We start from the raw sequence: 15,157 nt of genomic DNA, 5'->3' as shown, positions 1-15,157 counted from the left end.
GAATCAATGATAGCAGACACAGTTTTCTTTTTGTTGTGTCCTTCCTTATCTGCGCTGCCACTGAGCTGACAAAAAACTTTAAATTGTCCACAAGCGAAAAGCACATACGGTTCTCACAAAAAGGCCATTCACCATATAAACAGAGAATTTCTATAAGGACTTCTGCAATTTTTTTACATAATGAGCTGCTAATGGACAAAAATCATGAGCAGAAAAAGCAAGAAAAATACACTTTTTACAGGAAAGACGCCTCGGTTTTACATCGAAACATTGTTAACAAAGACACTCAAAAGAGGAACAATCACAATGTGTTGGTGACACATCCAACAAGTGAACCTCACTTTTATAACATTCTGCGCTGTCCAGTTACTGACTGCATCATATTTTCGGATCTATATTCAACTGCATTTTTCCTAACGTGGATAGAGGCTGTTGGACTATTGTCAACTAAGTGAGGAAAAAAAGAAGCTCTGGAGGTAAAACCAAAGTTTATGTCTTTGTTTCCTCTTTTAAACTTTTCCTTTAGGGGCCCCAGCACCAGCATTGATATCATTAATTGAGTGAAACAAATGCCAACCACAACATTAAGGGTTAACATAAATCAAGCTGCAAAAAGTGTCAATTGTATTCACCGAGCGGTGTTGAAATCCATTGATTTCCTATGTTCTTTAAAAAATACATTTCATTAAAACTAGTCTTTTTGTTCAGTGAGAGGCAAGACATTTATTATGTCCACAGTGCTGCTCTTTTTGACATTTTCTTAATGTGTTAGTTTTATTGATTATGACGCACTTAGCTTTGAGAAACACCAGCAGACCAGTAGCTGCTCACCGCCATACATATTCAGCACAGATAATTACTACCCAGATGAGGAATTAAGGGTTGTCCTTGAAGGTCAAGCCCAGTCCCTGCCCTCACTGCCCTCGGCCGGCTTCCACAGCTCTGTCGATACGCCAGTCCCGGGCAGCTGTCCGACATCGCTATTAGCCTGAGCAGAGCCCGCCCATAAAGCTGCTTGGGATATGGCAGCTGCTCAAGGGGCAGAGAGGTATTAAGCATAGATTTACAAGAATGAAAATGTCCTCCCTCATAATCTCTGGTCTTTTTACACGCAAGACAAGGCACACACACACACACACACACACACACACACACACACACACACACACACACACACACACACACACACACACACACACACACACACACACACACACACACACACACACACACACACACACACACACACACACACACACACACACACACACACACACACACACACACACACACACACACACACACACACACACACACACACACACACACACTTACATAATGCTGTCAGCATGGTACATTGGCTTGTTTGGACACACCATACACGCACTGTGTATTGACAGAAAGCATGCACTGTCACTTCTCCACTCACTTCTTTTCAGTGCTGGGGCTCATGCATAATATTTAGACATTCTGCCATGGTTCAAAGTAATCATCAGCGAGAGTTGGTCTTGTCCACTTTGAACTCAGGAGCATCCATCTCATTTCACTGCGCTTTCTGGTATTGGTGCTTCATCAAACAGCCAGGAAGCTCACAGCGTGTAGTACTCTACCATGTTACTCAGGAATAGTGTTCCACAGCACATCAAAGCCTGAGCTCACATTCACCACGGACACAGTTCAGTATTGTCAATATAAGGACTGCAACCAAAAAGAGCTGTTTTCAAAGAGGAATCAAACAAAAGCTGAGCTACTGAAGAGAAAGCACAGAATGACAGTAGGTCATATCATTACAGCAGACTGATGCAACAGCATATCTTCTGCAGATGAGCACAATAATTTGAAGTCTCCCGCAATGTCTTCGGGTTCAAATTGAATGGACACTTCAACAGGTGGGTCCCAAATGTCTTTGAGAGTGTGCATTCACACGATAAAACTTTGTAAAAATGTTGCACTGGCGCCCCTTTCTTTGGGATTTGACTGAAGGAACAAACAGTCAGAATACTTAGCTTTTTTCAATCCCAGCGGCGATGCTAATTTTCCTTACATCCGATCCTCTAGGAATCAGAAGCACGATCTTCACAGATTTCCAGAGCAGCTTTACTCCCCCCACCAAACACTTCCACATTAGCGTCAACCCAAGGAACCACGTTGCCCGGCATGTACGCAGAGCAGTTGGCCAGACCCACGATGTCCATAGGCCGCAGTACTCGGTCCCACATGTTGAACTGGCTCAGCTCGCCCACAAAGGCCTGGGTGGCGTCAAAACGGCCTCCAACTATGTCCTTCATGGAGAAACAGGAGATGAAAGTTAGTCAGTTAACTTCTGAGGGAAATGTAAACAGACTTTAATTAAAATGAATCAATTCTGTTTGATTTTCGTCAAACTGCCAAACAACTCTGAGTATTTCTGGCGGAACCTAACTGTGAAACATCTAAGTGCAATCTCCACAGCCGTGCAATATGAAGCAATCTAACCTTGCGTGGATGACACTTACACACTATGGCTCTCTGATGATATTACTCATACATCACTGTACATTTCCTAAGTACATACATCCTGTCATGGAGCTAACCGCTAGTATAACCCGCTATTGGAGCGCTAAAGGGCTTAAAGGTGCTGTTCAGAGAAAGCTGAATGAGGTAATACTGAAAGTGCCATGATAGCGTGAGAAGAGCCTCCTTGCTTTCTCTCCCCGGCTCCCTGCTCTGCGCCTCCGGCTCTAAACTCAGGGGGGAATACACCCAGGGATCCTAATGATGCAAGGAAAACACACACTCTGACACACACACACACTCATGCATGTGCACACACCTGTTCTTTTCAATCTAAGCTTCTGTGATGCTCTCACCTGCTCCTGGCCCAGGATGATCACCCCTCCAGGTTTAATTGGGTGCCAGGGGGCCAGGTTGTCCCCAGTGCCTAGACGCTCGCCGTCCTGATAAGCCTCCCAGAATCCGTCTCTGGTCGTCCAGGTGATGCAGATGTGGTGCCAGCGGCCGTCACTCACAGATAAAGGGAGCTGGGCCACCTGGACAGGAGTTTAGGGTGAAGGGTGAGAGGAAAGAGGGCAAGGAGAGGCAAGAGAGATTTGAGATTAATTGCAGCATGTTGGAAACAAGGACGCCAATTAAGAGGGTAAGGGCTTCAAAGAGAGAGCCCAGTGCAGAGAATTCTCCAGATGAGCCAGGGACATAGAAAATTTAGATTACCCAGGTGACATCAAGGGATAGAGCATCCTTCAAAGCAGTCGGGTAGCTAACAGCAAAACCGTGTCCTCTTATGCTTTTGCACTTTTGTTCACAGATCAAACAACTGGTTGTTTTACCAACTAATGACATCATAGTCCTCAGAGGATACAACAGAACCCATGAGATTATGAGTGTGTTCTCATTATTATAGTACTCATTAGACATCTTTTATGAGCCAACAAAATTACTACACACATAAAAACCTGAGAAGATGGGATGAGACACTGAAAAATAAAATGATATTAAATTCCAATCAAATTACCTGATGCCAGGTGGTATTTTAACACCACTGGAACTACAGGGAACACAATGTATTATTATAGAGTCTGTCAGTGTAGAAATAGTCTGAGCACCTCTGATGTTTTCATGAAGATTTTAAAATGAAAAATAGAGAATTGTTGAATATTCTGCAGCATCTAAAATATGACAGCTTTGATGCTTTGTACACAGAGAGCTTACACCATATCCACAGGGCATAAACTATGAATGAATGACTCACTCATCTTCATTATATCACCTCATTTTCAGAACAGAAAAGCTTACAATTTACAGTTTCATTGTAGGATTTTTTTTAAGGGCTTTTTTACATTCGAATTATACATTTTTGTTTTTATGTAATGGCAGGTAAAAGCACAACTGTATTTCTGTTCTGCGTGCAAACATGAATAATACCAGGGTCCTGGAATTGATACCTGAGAGTAATGCAAGTGTTAGTTGGTGTGTTTCTCCTGCGGTAAAATGTCAAAATGTCTGCTGTGAGAAAGGCCATGGTGTACCTTACTTTTGGTTCAAAGGATAGTCTATTCTTCAGCTCCAAAAGGCTGTAGATAAGGTTCTGCAGATAAGACTAAAATGTTTTTAGAAGGTCATCCGTATCTGCCACAAACCAAGAGTGTAAAAGGTGTGTTGAAAAAGAGATCATGTGCCTGGTTTGAAAGAAAACACTACCGCCACGTGAAGTTTGAAAGGTATTTGGAAGAATCGGGAATAACCAACAAAAACCTGTAAAGAATTGCATGAGGTTTTACTGACATTTTTAAAACCTTCCTCCAGATAAGAGATTTATAAGCATCCGATGATTACTCGTGCACACTTGCCAACATAATTTGGTTTTAACGTTGTACAAGACTGGTTGAATCCATTACAGATTAAGCTCCTGGCAGGCACATTAAATTGGAAAATGAAGTTGCGTTAAGCATGCTCCACTTTACTAACGCATGAGAAATCGACAATATTCCTGAACAAAAGGGACTGACTCTCCTGATGAAGACTTTACTTGATAAAAATAAAGGCTCCCACTCTCTATGAGCGCCCAAAAAATACTAAATTCAAACAACGTTGCACTTTTTTAATCCAGTCGATGCAGCTTTCTGCTTCGCTCTGCAGCTGAATGAAAGGAGTAAACAATGTATCCCAGTGGACCCTGTTATCTCTGTGAACAAGTTTAACACATGGATGTGCTGCTAGACATAAGGTAATCATATTCACTAGTCTTGTCTTCTTCATCTTGCTCTCTTTGTGCATTATACTTATCTTTTTCCTGACGTCTTTTTTAGTCTCTCACTCTTTCCCCCGCTCTCTCCTCAGCAGTGTCGCCTTCAATGTTCTGCAGCTTTTCTATCTCCTACCCTCTTTCCCACTCTCATCACTTTCTCCCACCACCCTTCTCTCATCTGTCTGACATGAACACATGTATAATGCATGGTGAAGGGAAAGCTGTGAGAAGACCTGCCTGTGCCAATAACGGCCAATGTAAACAAGACAGTGGGTGGGGGAAAAAAATCCTCTCTAGTGCGGGTACATTTGGCACAAAAAAAAAATCTAATCCAAAATCCAACATTACACTGCTTCAAAGCAACCGTTCCAGCAGGAAAATCGGTTCTTACAGCATTAACATAACAGTTACAATGATTTTATTTTAAGGCTAAACGCCATAAAATATTCATGTATGATTCTCACTCTTCTGTTATTCTAATTAAAATCCTGTAAATTGAGTGAAGTTTTACAAAATATAACTATCAATACTCATGGTAGCCCAATTCCTTTAATAAATCACTGTTATTCTTGGTGGTAGAAAGTGGGTCAATGATATAAAATGATAATAAGGTGCAAAATTAAATATTCAGAGATGGTCAGTTTATCTCCCCTCCGCTGTATCATGGTTGTGCTCACAATACAGGAGTATATGTACATGTTTCCGTTTGTTTTGCACCACAGAGCAGAGCATCGTGAGCATATTCATGTGTTCTTTGCATTTAATTAGCACCGCCGCTGATCTACTTTTACTACCATCATTAGAGCTAGCAGTGCTGCCAGGCGAGTAATGAATGATTCTGAGCTGCTGAATACATCTTCCCTCTTCAGAGAATCAGGGCAGAGTGAGCGTTTCTATCCTCTATGTCAACAAACAATTTAGAACTCTCTTCACCAGTTTCTTGCTGGGGACCTACCTTATCATTAACCAGTAGCTCGATGGGGTTGTTCCCCCACTCGATGAGGACGATCTCGTTGGCCTGGCCGGGCACGCCGTAGGAGAACGGGGTTCCTATGCCGGGACTGGCACTGGACTTGAGCCACATGCACACGGTGAAGGCGTACATCTCCGGGAGGCTCTTCTTAATGCGTCCATACAGGTAGTTAGTGCGAAGAGGGAGGGACACCTTAAAATCCTCAGGTGACTTGAAGGCATTATTACCTGTTGATGGACAATGACGGAATATGAGTTTATGACGTAATCAAATCTAAAAAAGACTTTTCTGATAATCATGCTCAGAATGTAACAGGGTCTGAGGATGATGACAGTTCACTTGGTTTAAAGTTGTTACTTCAGCTACAGTCAAGAGGCGTTGCTGATATTACAATTAAATTAAACAGGAGAACATTAATTCACTTTTTGGTTCCCAACTCTACCGCTTTAGATTTTTTTTGGGTGGTATTACTTATTATAGAAGGCAAAAGAACAGCATCTATGTTAATAAACATTAAATTAACGTAACAGAAACTTTGAAATTTAGCTCCGCTTTAGCTGGAATAAATTGGAAATGCCAAGGTCACTGCTCTGTCGGCAGCTGACAGCTTCATGAAAGTGATATTTGTGCTTTTTCATTCAACAAAACAAATATGATACAGCAAGTAAGTTGGCTTTTCATGTCTTTTCAAGAATGTACATGCAAAACTGTAGATATCTACTTTGCATGTATCAGCCTTTTTGATTTAGGCCGACGCCTAGAAGTTCATACTGTATGAAGTTGATATATTTTCTTGGAAATAAACCCAATGGGGGGTAGAATGAATTAAAGATGTGGAAGAGGATCACATGTAGGAAGCATATTGGCAGCGAGCAAAGTACATATCCAAGTAAAAATTACATCCGTAAGAAATCCGGTATTTTTTTTAATATGTAGGAAATTCTACCAACCCTTCATGGCTCTGTTAGGCTGCAGTGTGTGCCTGACCAGTGCTTTCAGCTAAATGCTCACTTCAGCATGCTAACTTGGTCATTATAATAATAAAAAGAATAGCATGTTGATGATTTGTGTGTATAATGTTTACCATCTTAGTTGAGCGTGTCAGCACGCTAACATTTAGTAATGAAAATAAAGTGCAGCTGAGGATGATGGGAATGTCTTAGTTGTTCAAGTAATTAAGTAATAAGTAAGAAACAGATGAGAATCTAGACCTGATGATAACACTCGGAAAATTCAGGGTTTAAAAGTTATAATAGTTTTTCCTTTGAGGACTTTGAACGTTTGTACTAAATGTTTTGTAAATCTGCACAACAGAAGAGATATTTCAATTTAAAAAAGTCAACCTCATGGTGGTGTAACAGAAAAGACAAGGAATCCCCAAAGTCATCAGGATATATCCTCTAGGGTCTGAATATCTGTATCTAATGTCACAGCAATCCTTTTTTGAAAGTTATGAAGATACTTCCGCCTGGACTAAAATGGTAGATGACTGATAGACGGATAGACTTTGCCATCCCAGGAGCCCAGCCGACTGCTAGCAAGCTAAAAATACAAAACCTCCTATGATTACTATTTTCAGACTTCAATGTTTGTGCCTTAGTTTGGTTATATATACTTGGTCAGCTGTGGCAAAAAGCATCACAGCTTATAAATCTTGCATCTGTTGGACAGTATCAGAAAGAATAAAACAGTTATAATGGTCAGAATGTCCCTGAAAAAATGTTATGAAAAAGAACTGGAGTAAATATGGGTGATCATTTGTAATAAAAAGAAACAGATACACAGACAGATGGAAAATAAATGAGGAGAAAACAGGAGATAGGGAGTTGTAAAAAACTAAACGCACGTATTAATGTTCAGGGGATTTGCACAAAGGAGACATTGCGCTATGTTATGATATGATATGTTACATTAAGAACAAAGAAGCACACATATTGCACATTTTAGACAACCAGAGAAAACATTAGGCCACAACTTACACCACCCTACAGACCCTACCATTAGGCTATTGCAGAACCCTTGCATCTTCAGCCAACATTATTTACATTTCTTTCAGTAGTAGGCCCATATGAGTTTTTAATATGGCTTAGTTTACATTGGGGGTACTCTATATCGTCTACAAGAGGATACAAGCTCATACTCGGCACGGAGACCATGGGATTGATCGAATATTACTTTCTGTGCTTGCCCGAGAACAGACTGCTCATATATTGACTGAAGGGACTGGCAGTTTTACACCATGGTCGTACCATGCGGACATCCCCTACCTGATATGCCTTCAATACAGCCTAATAAAAAAAAATAACAATCCTCTGATCCACCATATACACCCTGACTCTGTGTAGGAATCATAATCCCTGCCTAAAATAAGAACACAAACTTTCAACACGGTCCTTCCAGCACAAGTTGCGCAAGTGAACGCCAAGATACTTCCAGAGCGGACCTGACCCCAACTGACGTATGAACTCCTCTGTTTTTCTCACATTACAAATGAGATGGATAGCCTCAGACCATTGCACAAAACTTTCTTGTTCAGTACAATAGGCTAATTGATTTAAAGCTGTGTGCAGTAGGATGATGACATCAGTTTTATATGAGAATTTTAAAACGGGGTTCTTGGGTTGCAGTTATTCTTTTCTGTATAAAGTCAGAAAAACACGGCTTAGCTGACACATCACTGATGGCCTCCTGTGCTCACTGACCTGGTTTCTTCAAAGTATCGTTGACCCTGACATGCTGCTGCATTTGATTAGTCGAAATGGAAAAGTACCACTTAATCAAAAATTTCCCAAATCAATCTATCTATCTGTCTATCTATCTATCTATCTATCTATCTATCTATCTATCTATCTATCTATCTATCTATCTATCTATCTATCTATCTATCTATCTAATCATTCGAGGATGGACACACATCTGTTGCAGTTTCGGGATTAGCAGTGGAGGCTAAAGCATATTATAGTACAAGCAGAGCTAATTTCAACAAATAACAGGATTGTAAAGGTCGCTGGATCTTCAGAGTGCTTTATAGTCAAATGGGTTATACTGGTAAAAGCATATTATGTGATAGAGCTACATTGATCTCTGCTTCACAGACACCAAAAAATGTTCAAAGTATTTCTTAAAAATCAAAGTCAGCACCACCGGTCTGTTTTCATTACTCTCAGTTGGACTACAGTTTTTTTTTGAACTTGGAATAATATATGGATTCTTTATCCAGAGGGCAGGGATATTGAATCCATTTATTGATGAACAACAGGGCTCGTTACAGCTTTTTCAGAGGTCTCTATAAACAAAGTGCAATGTGTATATATGACCAGAATTAAAGTTTTTGACATTCACTTATTCGTTTTTTAAAAATCCACTTTGTTAAGGCAAGTAGGAAAGGTTGAGCCACACACACGGGTCCCAGTTAAAATGATGACATTGGTTGTGGGATTTGTGGCATGGTTGTGTTGGATAATTTAGCAGAGACCTCATTCTGATGCATTTGTTCATCATATAGTATTAAGTAGTACGTGTAAGAGGTCCATTGTAATTAGAGGCTAACAACGTCATCCTATAAGGAGATCTATAAAAGGTACATTTTCAGTGACCTAAAACACTGTGGGTGTGGACGAAAGGCCAAATCGCATGTTGATCCCATGTACGAGTGGACTAGGACTTACATTATATGGCCCCAGCAGTGATTGCTGCTTTAGGACACATTGCACCTTTAAGGGAAGAGCAAGATTGCCATCTGGGCCTGTGGGTTTCTTTTTGCATACATGTCTAAATGTGACTGAATCTAATAAGCCTAGGGAGATAACCAGAGCATGTATATAATTGTACGGCCAACTTCCGTGGAAAGAAATCTCACATTTCTAGCATAAAACAACAAAACACCACCACAAAGCCTCAAACTTCACAGTACAAATGAATCAACACCTCTCTGGCACTGTTTTGATGTAAATTGAAGTTAATAAAGCTCCCAAAGGTATTTATTGCAGCGTTATTTGTATGGACTCATTATGTTCTACAGGTGTTGGTACTGTTGTGCTATTCTGCTCACCTCCTTTAAATGTGTGATTAAATCTGGTTAAAACTTGTATCGTCAAACTGCCACTGAATGAATTGACTGAATCTCAGGGGACATGAGACTACAGGATATGTCCATTGATAGGGGGAGAGAATCTTTTAAAATAATTTTCCTTTTGGCAAAGATGTTCTGTGTTATTCTGACATCTACTGTCAAAGTGATACCCTGGAGTGTGGGCATGTCTCCAATATTTCTAAAACTAATCAACCATTCAGTGTTGCTTTCCAAGCCTTATTTTCCAAGACCAGAAGCTGCTTTGAGAATGGCTCTGAGAAGAAAAACTTGTGTTGTGATTTTTTTTACTAGCATCATCAGAAATGTGCACAGAGATTGACTAATTAGTGCTAAATCTGGCAGACAAAAAAAAAAGGAAATCTGGCCAACAACTTGCAGCACCCATTGTATCACTTACTTTTCTCGAGCTCGGTGATCCTCTCCATGAGGGAATTGAGAGCGCTCTCGGTGCGTTGGCGGTGGGCCGTTGTTTCATTGTAGAGCTGGCTCTTCTCCTCCTCCAGATCGGCCACCTTCCGGAGGAGCTGGGTCTCCAGCGCCCCCAGACGCTGCCGAAGCAACTCCCGGAGCTCCGGTGGCAGCGGAGTCAGGGCTGAGACACTTCCAGCTGACACATTAGTGCTGGGAAGACGCAAACTCTGCTGCTGGGAGTGCGAAGGAATGAAGGGAACAACAGCAGACAGGAGCAATGATGGAGGGATTGATGGAGGGATTGATGGAGGGATAGATAGATAGATAGATAGATAGATAGATAGATAGATAGATAGATAGATAGATAGATAGATAGATAGATAGATAGATAGATAGATAGATAGATAGATAGATAGATAGATAGATAGATAGATAGATAGATAGATAGATAGATAGATAGATAGATAGTGAACAATGACAGACAGTTAATCCAGTTAGTCCTGTGCCCTCCAACAAGCATTCAGTCTCAAAAGGGATTTAGATTTGCAATAGATTTTATTTACCCGATATCATTTCATTACTATTGTTTTGGATAAAGTAATATCAAAATGAAGACAGCGTGTCCCGACGGCAGCCTTCGATTGGTGACCTGCCAAACACCAATCTCTGAAAAGGTAGGCGCCATGTATGACGTCACCTAGAGTTCACACCAGGCGTGTTCGCAGAAGGTTTGTTAAAGAGCGGGAAACAACCACTGTACAGGCCCATGATTATGAGTAGAGGCTATTAACATGCAGCAAAAAACTCTCAGATGATCGTTTCTGATGCTTGATTTGATGTTGCCCTGCTGCCGGGGATTGTACACACGTTTGAACCCATTTACAAAGTTTGATTGATATTTCCGGACATAATGGAACTATCTGAATAGCTCAAATGAGTTAAACCCTGAAAATCTGACGCCAAAGGCTGAAGCAAGCAGGGACTTGCAATTGTTGAAATATGTAGATGGATTTGATTAGAGAGAGAGGTCTTGCTCCAGGGAGCCATATGCTATCAGCAACACCAGCCTTGCAATAACCATTATGTTAAGCAGATGCAGATCAATAGATATTCGATTAAATGCAATATTATGTATCCACACAGCAGCAGTATATCCTTGATTTGATCAGAGCATTAAGGCTTCCAATCAAGGAGAAAGGGAGAGGGGGATAAGAGATGGATGGATCAGCAATGCAGCATATTGTGTATAGATATAACCTTGAATTTAAATAAACTACATTTTGTTATCAGGGCTGTCAGATAATAATAAATTCACTGTGCTGCTAATATGACATAAGAGATAAAGCCATGGCTTAAACAAACCTTCTGCTGTATGTAAAGCACTTCAATAGGTGACCTCAATATCTGTTGTGATCTCTGAGCCTTGTGGAATGAATGAATTCAGCAGAAGTGAGGTCTGAATGAATACAAAACATAATGGAGATAAATCTCTCCGGCATATATGAAGGCTCAAACCACTAAGTATTGGCTGCAGATGAAATCTGCAATAATTAATTTCAACAGCAGTGTGAATAATTACACATATGACTGCAAGTAAAACATTATATAGAACACACGCACAGTGCTCATAAATTATTCAAGGTTGCGTTGAAAATCCCTGAACCACATGCATCATTACACCTTTGACAAGATTTGTGTTGCTCATTTCATTTTGGTTACTATTTTGCAGTGGGTCTGGCAATTGGTATGATGTTTCAATGATAAAAATGCATTTGTGTGACATGCTACTGCGTGACCCTTTGATCTCACTATACCCCTGGAAGGTCTCCTGCAGTGCAGAGTATTGTGAGACGTGTATTGTTTTATCAATAAGGGACCTTGAAAGGGCTGGAAGGCTTGTCAAGGCAAGTGAATCTCTGATATACTGCCGTAATGGTTGTTGAGTATTAACTTAATTTTTTTAATTTTGGCACGTTTACGCATGTCTGTGCCATCTTACCTCCAAGTTCTCCAACCGACCTTTAAGACTCTGCATGGTCTTGCCCAGTTGGTCTATGCTCTCGCCGGGGTCCCGGGGCAGGTCCCCCATCGTGTTCTTGCTGTACTCCTTCCGCCTGGAGCCCTGACCCCGGGACCTTCCCTGCGGAGACTCGTCGGCTGCCGCCTCGCAGCGCGCCAGCTTGGAGTTGAGCTCCCTGATGGTCCCTTGCTGGCTCACGAGGGTCTCTTTCTGCTGCAGGATGGTCTCTCGGAGCACGATGATCGTGTTCCGCAGCTCGTCCTCCATCGGGCTGCTGCTCTGCACGCGGTTCCCCGTAGGATCATACCCGCAGCCCGGCTCCGCGCCGGGGGGAATGGCGTTGCAAACGAAGCGGCTACCTGTAGCACCCTGGCTTCGCACCGTGCGTCCGCTGACCAGGTACAACAGTCCAACTACGAAAGTCAGCATTACGGCTAGAAAGGCCAATTCCACGTATTAAATGAAAACAAGGCTGCTTAATTTCTATTACGTTTGAAGTCTCCAGTTAATAATAAACTTGTTTCAGAAAGTGGCTACGGACCCTTTTTCGAATCTTCCAAAGTGCGATATTAAATCCCAGTTTATAATGAAACCAAGGAAAAAATCAAAATCCGCAGTTAAAAAAAAATCATAAAATCATACATCCACTAACCACATGGTCCACACGCTCCTGCTTTAAAAATATACGCCAAACAATCTGAATGCTTACTTTCAGCCAGTGGAAACTCGGGTATCAGGATTTGACAGCTCCCTTGCTGGAAAAAAGTTGTATTGATTTGTTATCTTGTTAAAAAAAGAAAAAAAAAGAAAAGAAAAGATCCACAGAATATTGCAGAGAAGTGAGTTTCGCCTGTCTTGCCTCTTCGGTTGGTTGGGTTGTCAGTGAGTGGTGCTGAAAAGACAGCGACGCTGCTCAACCAGATTATTATGGGGAGGTGCGCACTGGCGCTTCCGCTCATCTGTGCGCTCGGGTTACTCAACTGCAGGTACGTCATCACTGAAGCCCAGCAGATACAAGTCATGCTAAGTGCTGGACTCATTGACTCTTCATGACCTGTTCAAAAGCTCTGAATCTTAAGAATCAAGACTTATTCTTCAAAAAGCTTTTCAGTTGTTGCCCGTTCTTGGTAGCAGTCTCTTAAACACTGTACAGGATCTGTTTCTGATGGAAATGTAACAACCCGAAGTTTACATTTGAGGTACTTGCACTTTACCTGAGTATTTTAATTGTATACTGTTTAATACTACTCCACTGCAATTTGAATGCTATTGTTGTCCATTTTACTCAACTGTACAATTATTTAACAATTTACATTTCTTAATACCTCACAGATTCAGATTATTTTCCAAAACCAATATAAATAAACAAAACACATACATATAATGATATGTAAAGATATCAAGCAGAAGTAAACAAAGAAATTAGCTCAACTTTTACCAGCTATAGAGACACTATTGCAATTGATCATAATCCAGAAATTGAATATGCATGAATCTGAAAGCAGCCATTAACAACTCATTTTACTTTTGGTTCTTTAAATATCTTTTAAAGCCAATTCTTCAGTACTTTAACTCAAGCAAGATGTCGAATGCAGGACTTCTACTTCCACCACTGGATTTAACTAAATAATATCCTGAGTAATGATTGATAACTTAACTTCTATGCTGCAGGGCACTGTTGCACTCTCTATGCCCTTCAGAGTATAACTGACTTCAAACCATCTTTTTCTTTCTTGAAACAGGGCTCACATGTTGGTCTGAGGTCAAACTTAAAGGATTGGTTAATCCAATTAAAATCCCCAGTTCAAATGGGGAATTTTTATGGCTTGGCTTGTATTAAAATGAGCTCCCTTTGGCACTCGCTCTTTTTTGCCATCACACTGACATGGGCATGATAACAAGGACTTTCATTTTCTACACAGCATGATTCGGGACATTAGTGAAACCTTTCCCATGACTCTGGAGACGATTTCATAATTGTAAGAATGTGACTTCAAGCCAGATTGTTTAACAGATTCAAGTTGTGAAAGTAAAGTTATTATTCACACACATTAAACTTGCTGTGAAAAGTGATTGATGATGCAGGACGGCACCAAGGCCAAGCTGAATAGGTAGATCAAGTCAGTTGCTGAAAAAGATTATGACCGAATGTATTTTCTTTATGTGGAAATTACACAATCGGCAGTATGGAGGTCCCTGACTGGCCCAGGATGTTCTTATTAAACACATTGCCTTTCTTTTTATTTGCTTTTATTACATTTTTAGTTATTAAACTGCGTGTGTTCAGCCAGTCAATCACATCTTTTCTTTCTGTTAAACTGATTAGGATTGCTGCTGGAATGATGTATTTGTTCATTGCTTATAATAAAGACAGCAATGTTTTTCTGAAAATCCTCCTCATGTTTAAATGTGGCCCAATTTTCGTGTATTTGTGGCAAGAATAATTCTTGTGACCCAAGCCAAATGGTACTCAGAATAATCCTTGCTTTAATCTGGCTGGTGGGAGGTTATTTTATAAACATTACGTAACAATTTTTACAGCTGCAGAAAGTAAAAAAATGGCATCTCAAATGTATGGTTCTGCCTGTTTCAGTTTCTCAAAGTCTCATTTGCAGGCCAAGTGGGACAAATATATCCATCCTAAGAGGGCATGTAAAAACTTCACTATGTGACAAACATTTCCTGATATTCAAATTCCATCTTTCCAGACACAAATCATACCCCAACATCATACTTTATGTGGAAACACGTCAAACCTAGGAAAGAATATGGTTTCAAAGCCTTTCACGATGGGATCCCTTTCCAAAATACCTCAAACACAGAGAAAGAAATGTGGGAAAAAACGTAGAATCCATTCTGCATCCAAATTCTCAGCGGTGATCTGTCGTGTATGTGTCACATGATTTGATGTTATCG

The 15,157-nt window shown here is 40.7% G+C and overlaps 1 protein-coding gene across 1 annotated transcript; it reads right to left on the bottom strand.

Moving 5' to 3' along the window:
* Positions 1-1,272: 1,272 nt before the first annotated feature.
* Positions 1,273-13,119, bottom strand: LOC134877687 (neuronal pentraxin-2-like). Its single transcript, XM_063903280.1, has 5 exons — positions 12,221-13,119; positions 10,208-10,454; positions 5,700-5,944; positions 2,850-3,029; positions 1,273-2,282 (listed from the first exon to the last, which is right to left on the bottom strand). Exons 1-5 carry the CDS (start codon positions 12,668-12,670, stop codon positions 2,055-2,057), a joined length of 1,350 nt encoding a protein of 449 aa, XP_063759350.1. The 5' UTR covers positions 12,671-13,119; the 3' UTR covers positions 1,273-2,054.
* Between the last annotated feature and the right edge of the window lie 2,038 nt (positions 13,120-15,157).

The sequence above is a fragment of the Eleginops maclovinus genome, chromosome 16 (assembly GCF_036324505.1).
Source record: "Eleginops maclovinus isolate JMC-PN-2008 ecotype Puerto Natales chromosome 16, JC_Emac_rtc_rv5, whole genome shotgun sequence".
Classification (NCBI taxonomy): domain Eukaryota; kingdom Metazoa; phylum Chordata; class Actinopteri; order Perciformes; family Eleginopidae; genus Eleginops; species Eleginops maclovinus.
This window is presented reverse-complemented; position numbering and strand designations above follow the sequence as displayed.

What these genes read in the sequence shown, in the direction of transcription:
- LOC134877687 (XM_063903280.1), bottom strand. Translation starts at nt 12,670, where the DNA reads ATGCTGACTTTCGTAGTTGGACTGTTGTACCTGGTCAGCGGACGCACG. An exon ending in GATCACCGAGCTCGAGAAAA is followed by an intron (nt 5,945 to 10,207) that starts GTAAGTGATACA and finishes GTCCATCAACAG; the next exon opens with GTAATAATGCCTTCAAGTCA. An exon ending in AGCTACTGGTTAATGATAAG is followed by an intron (nt 3,030 to 5,699) that starts GTAGGTCCCCAG and finishes ACTCCTGTCCAG; the next exon opens with GTGGCCCAGCTCCCTTTATC.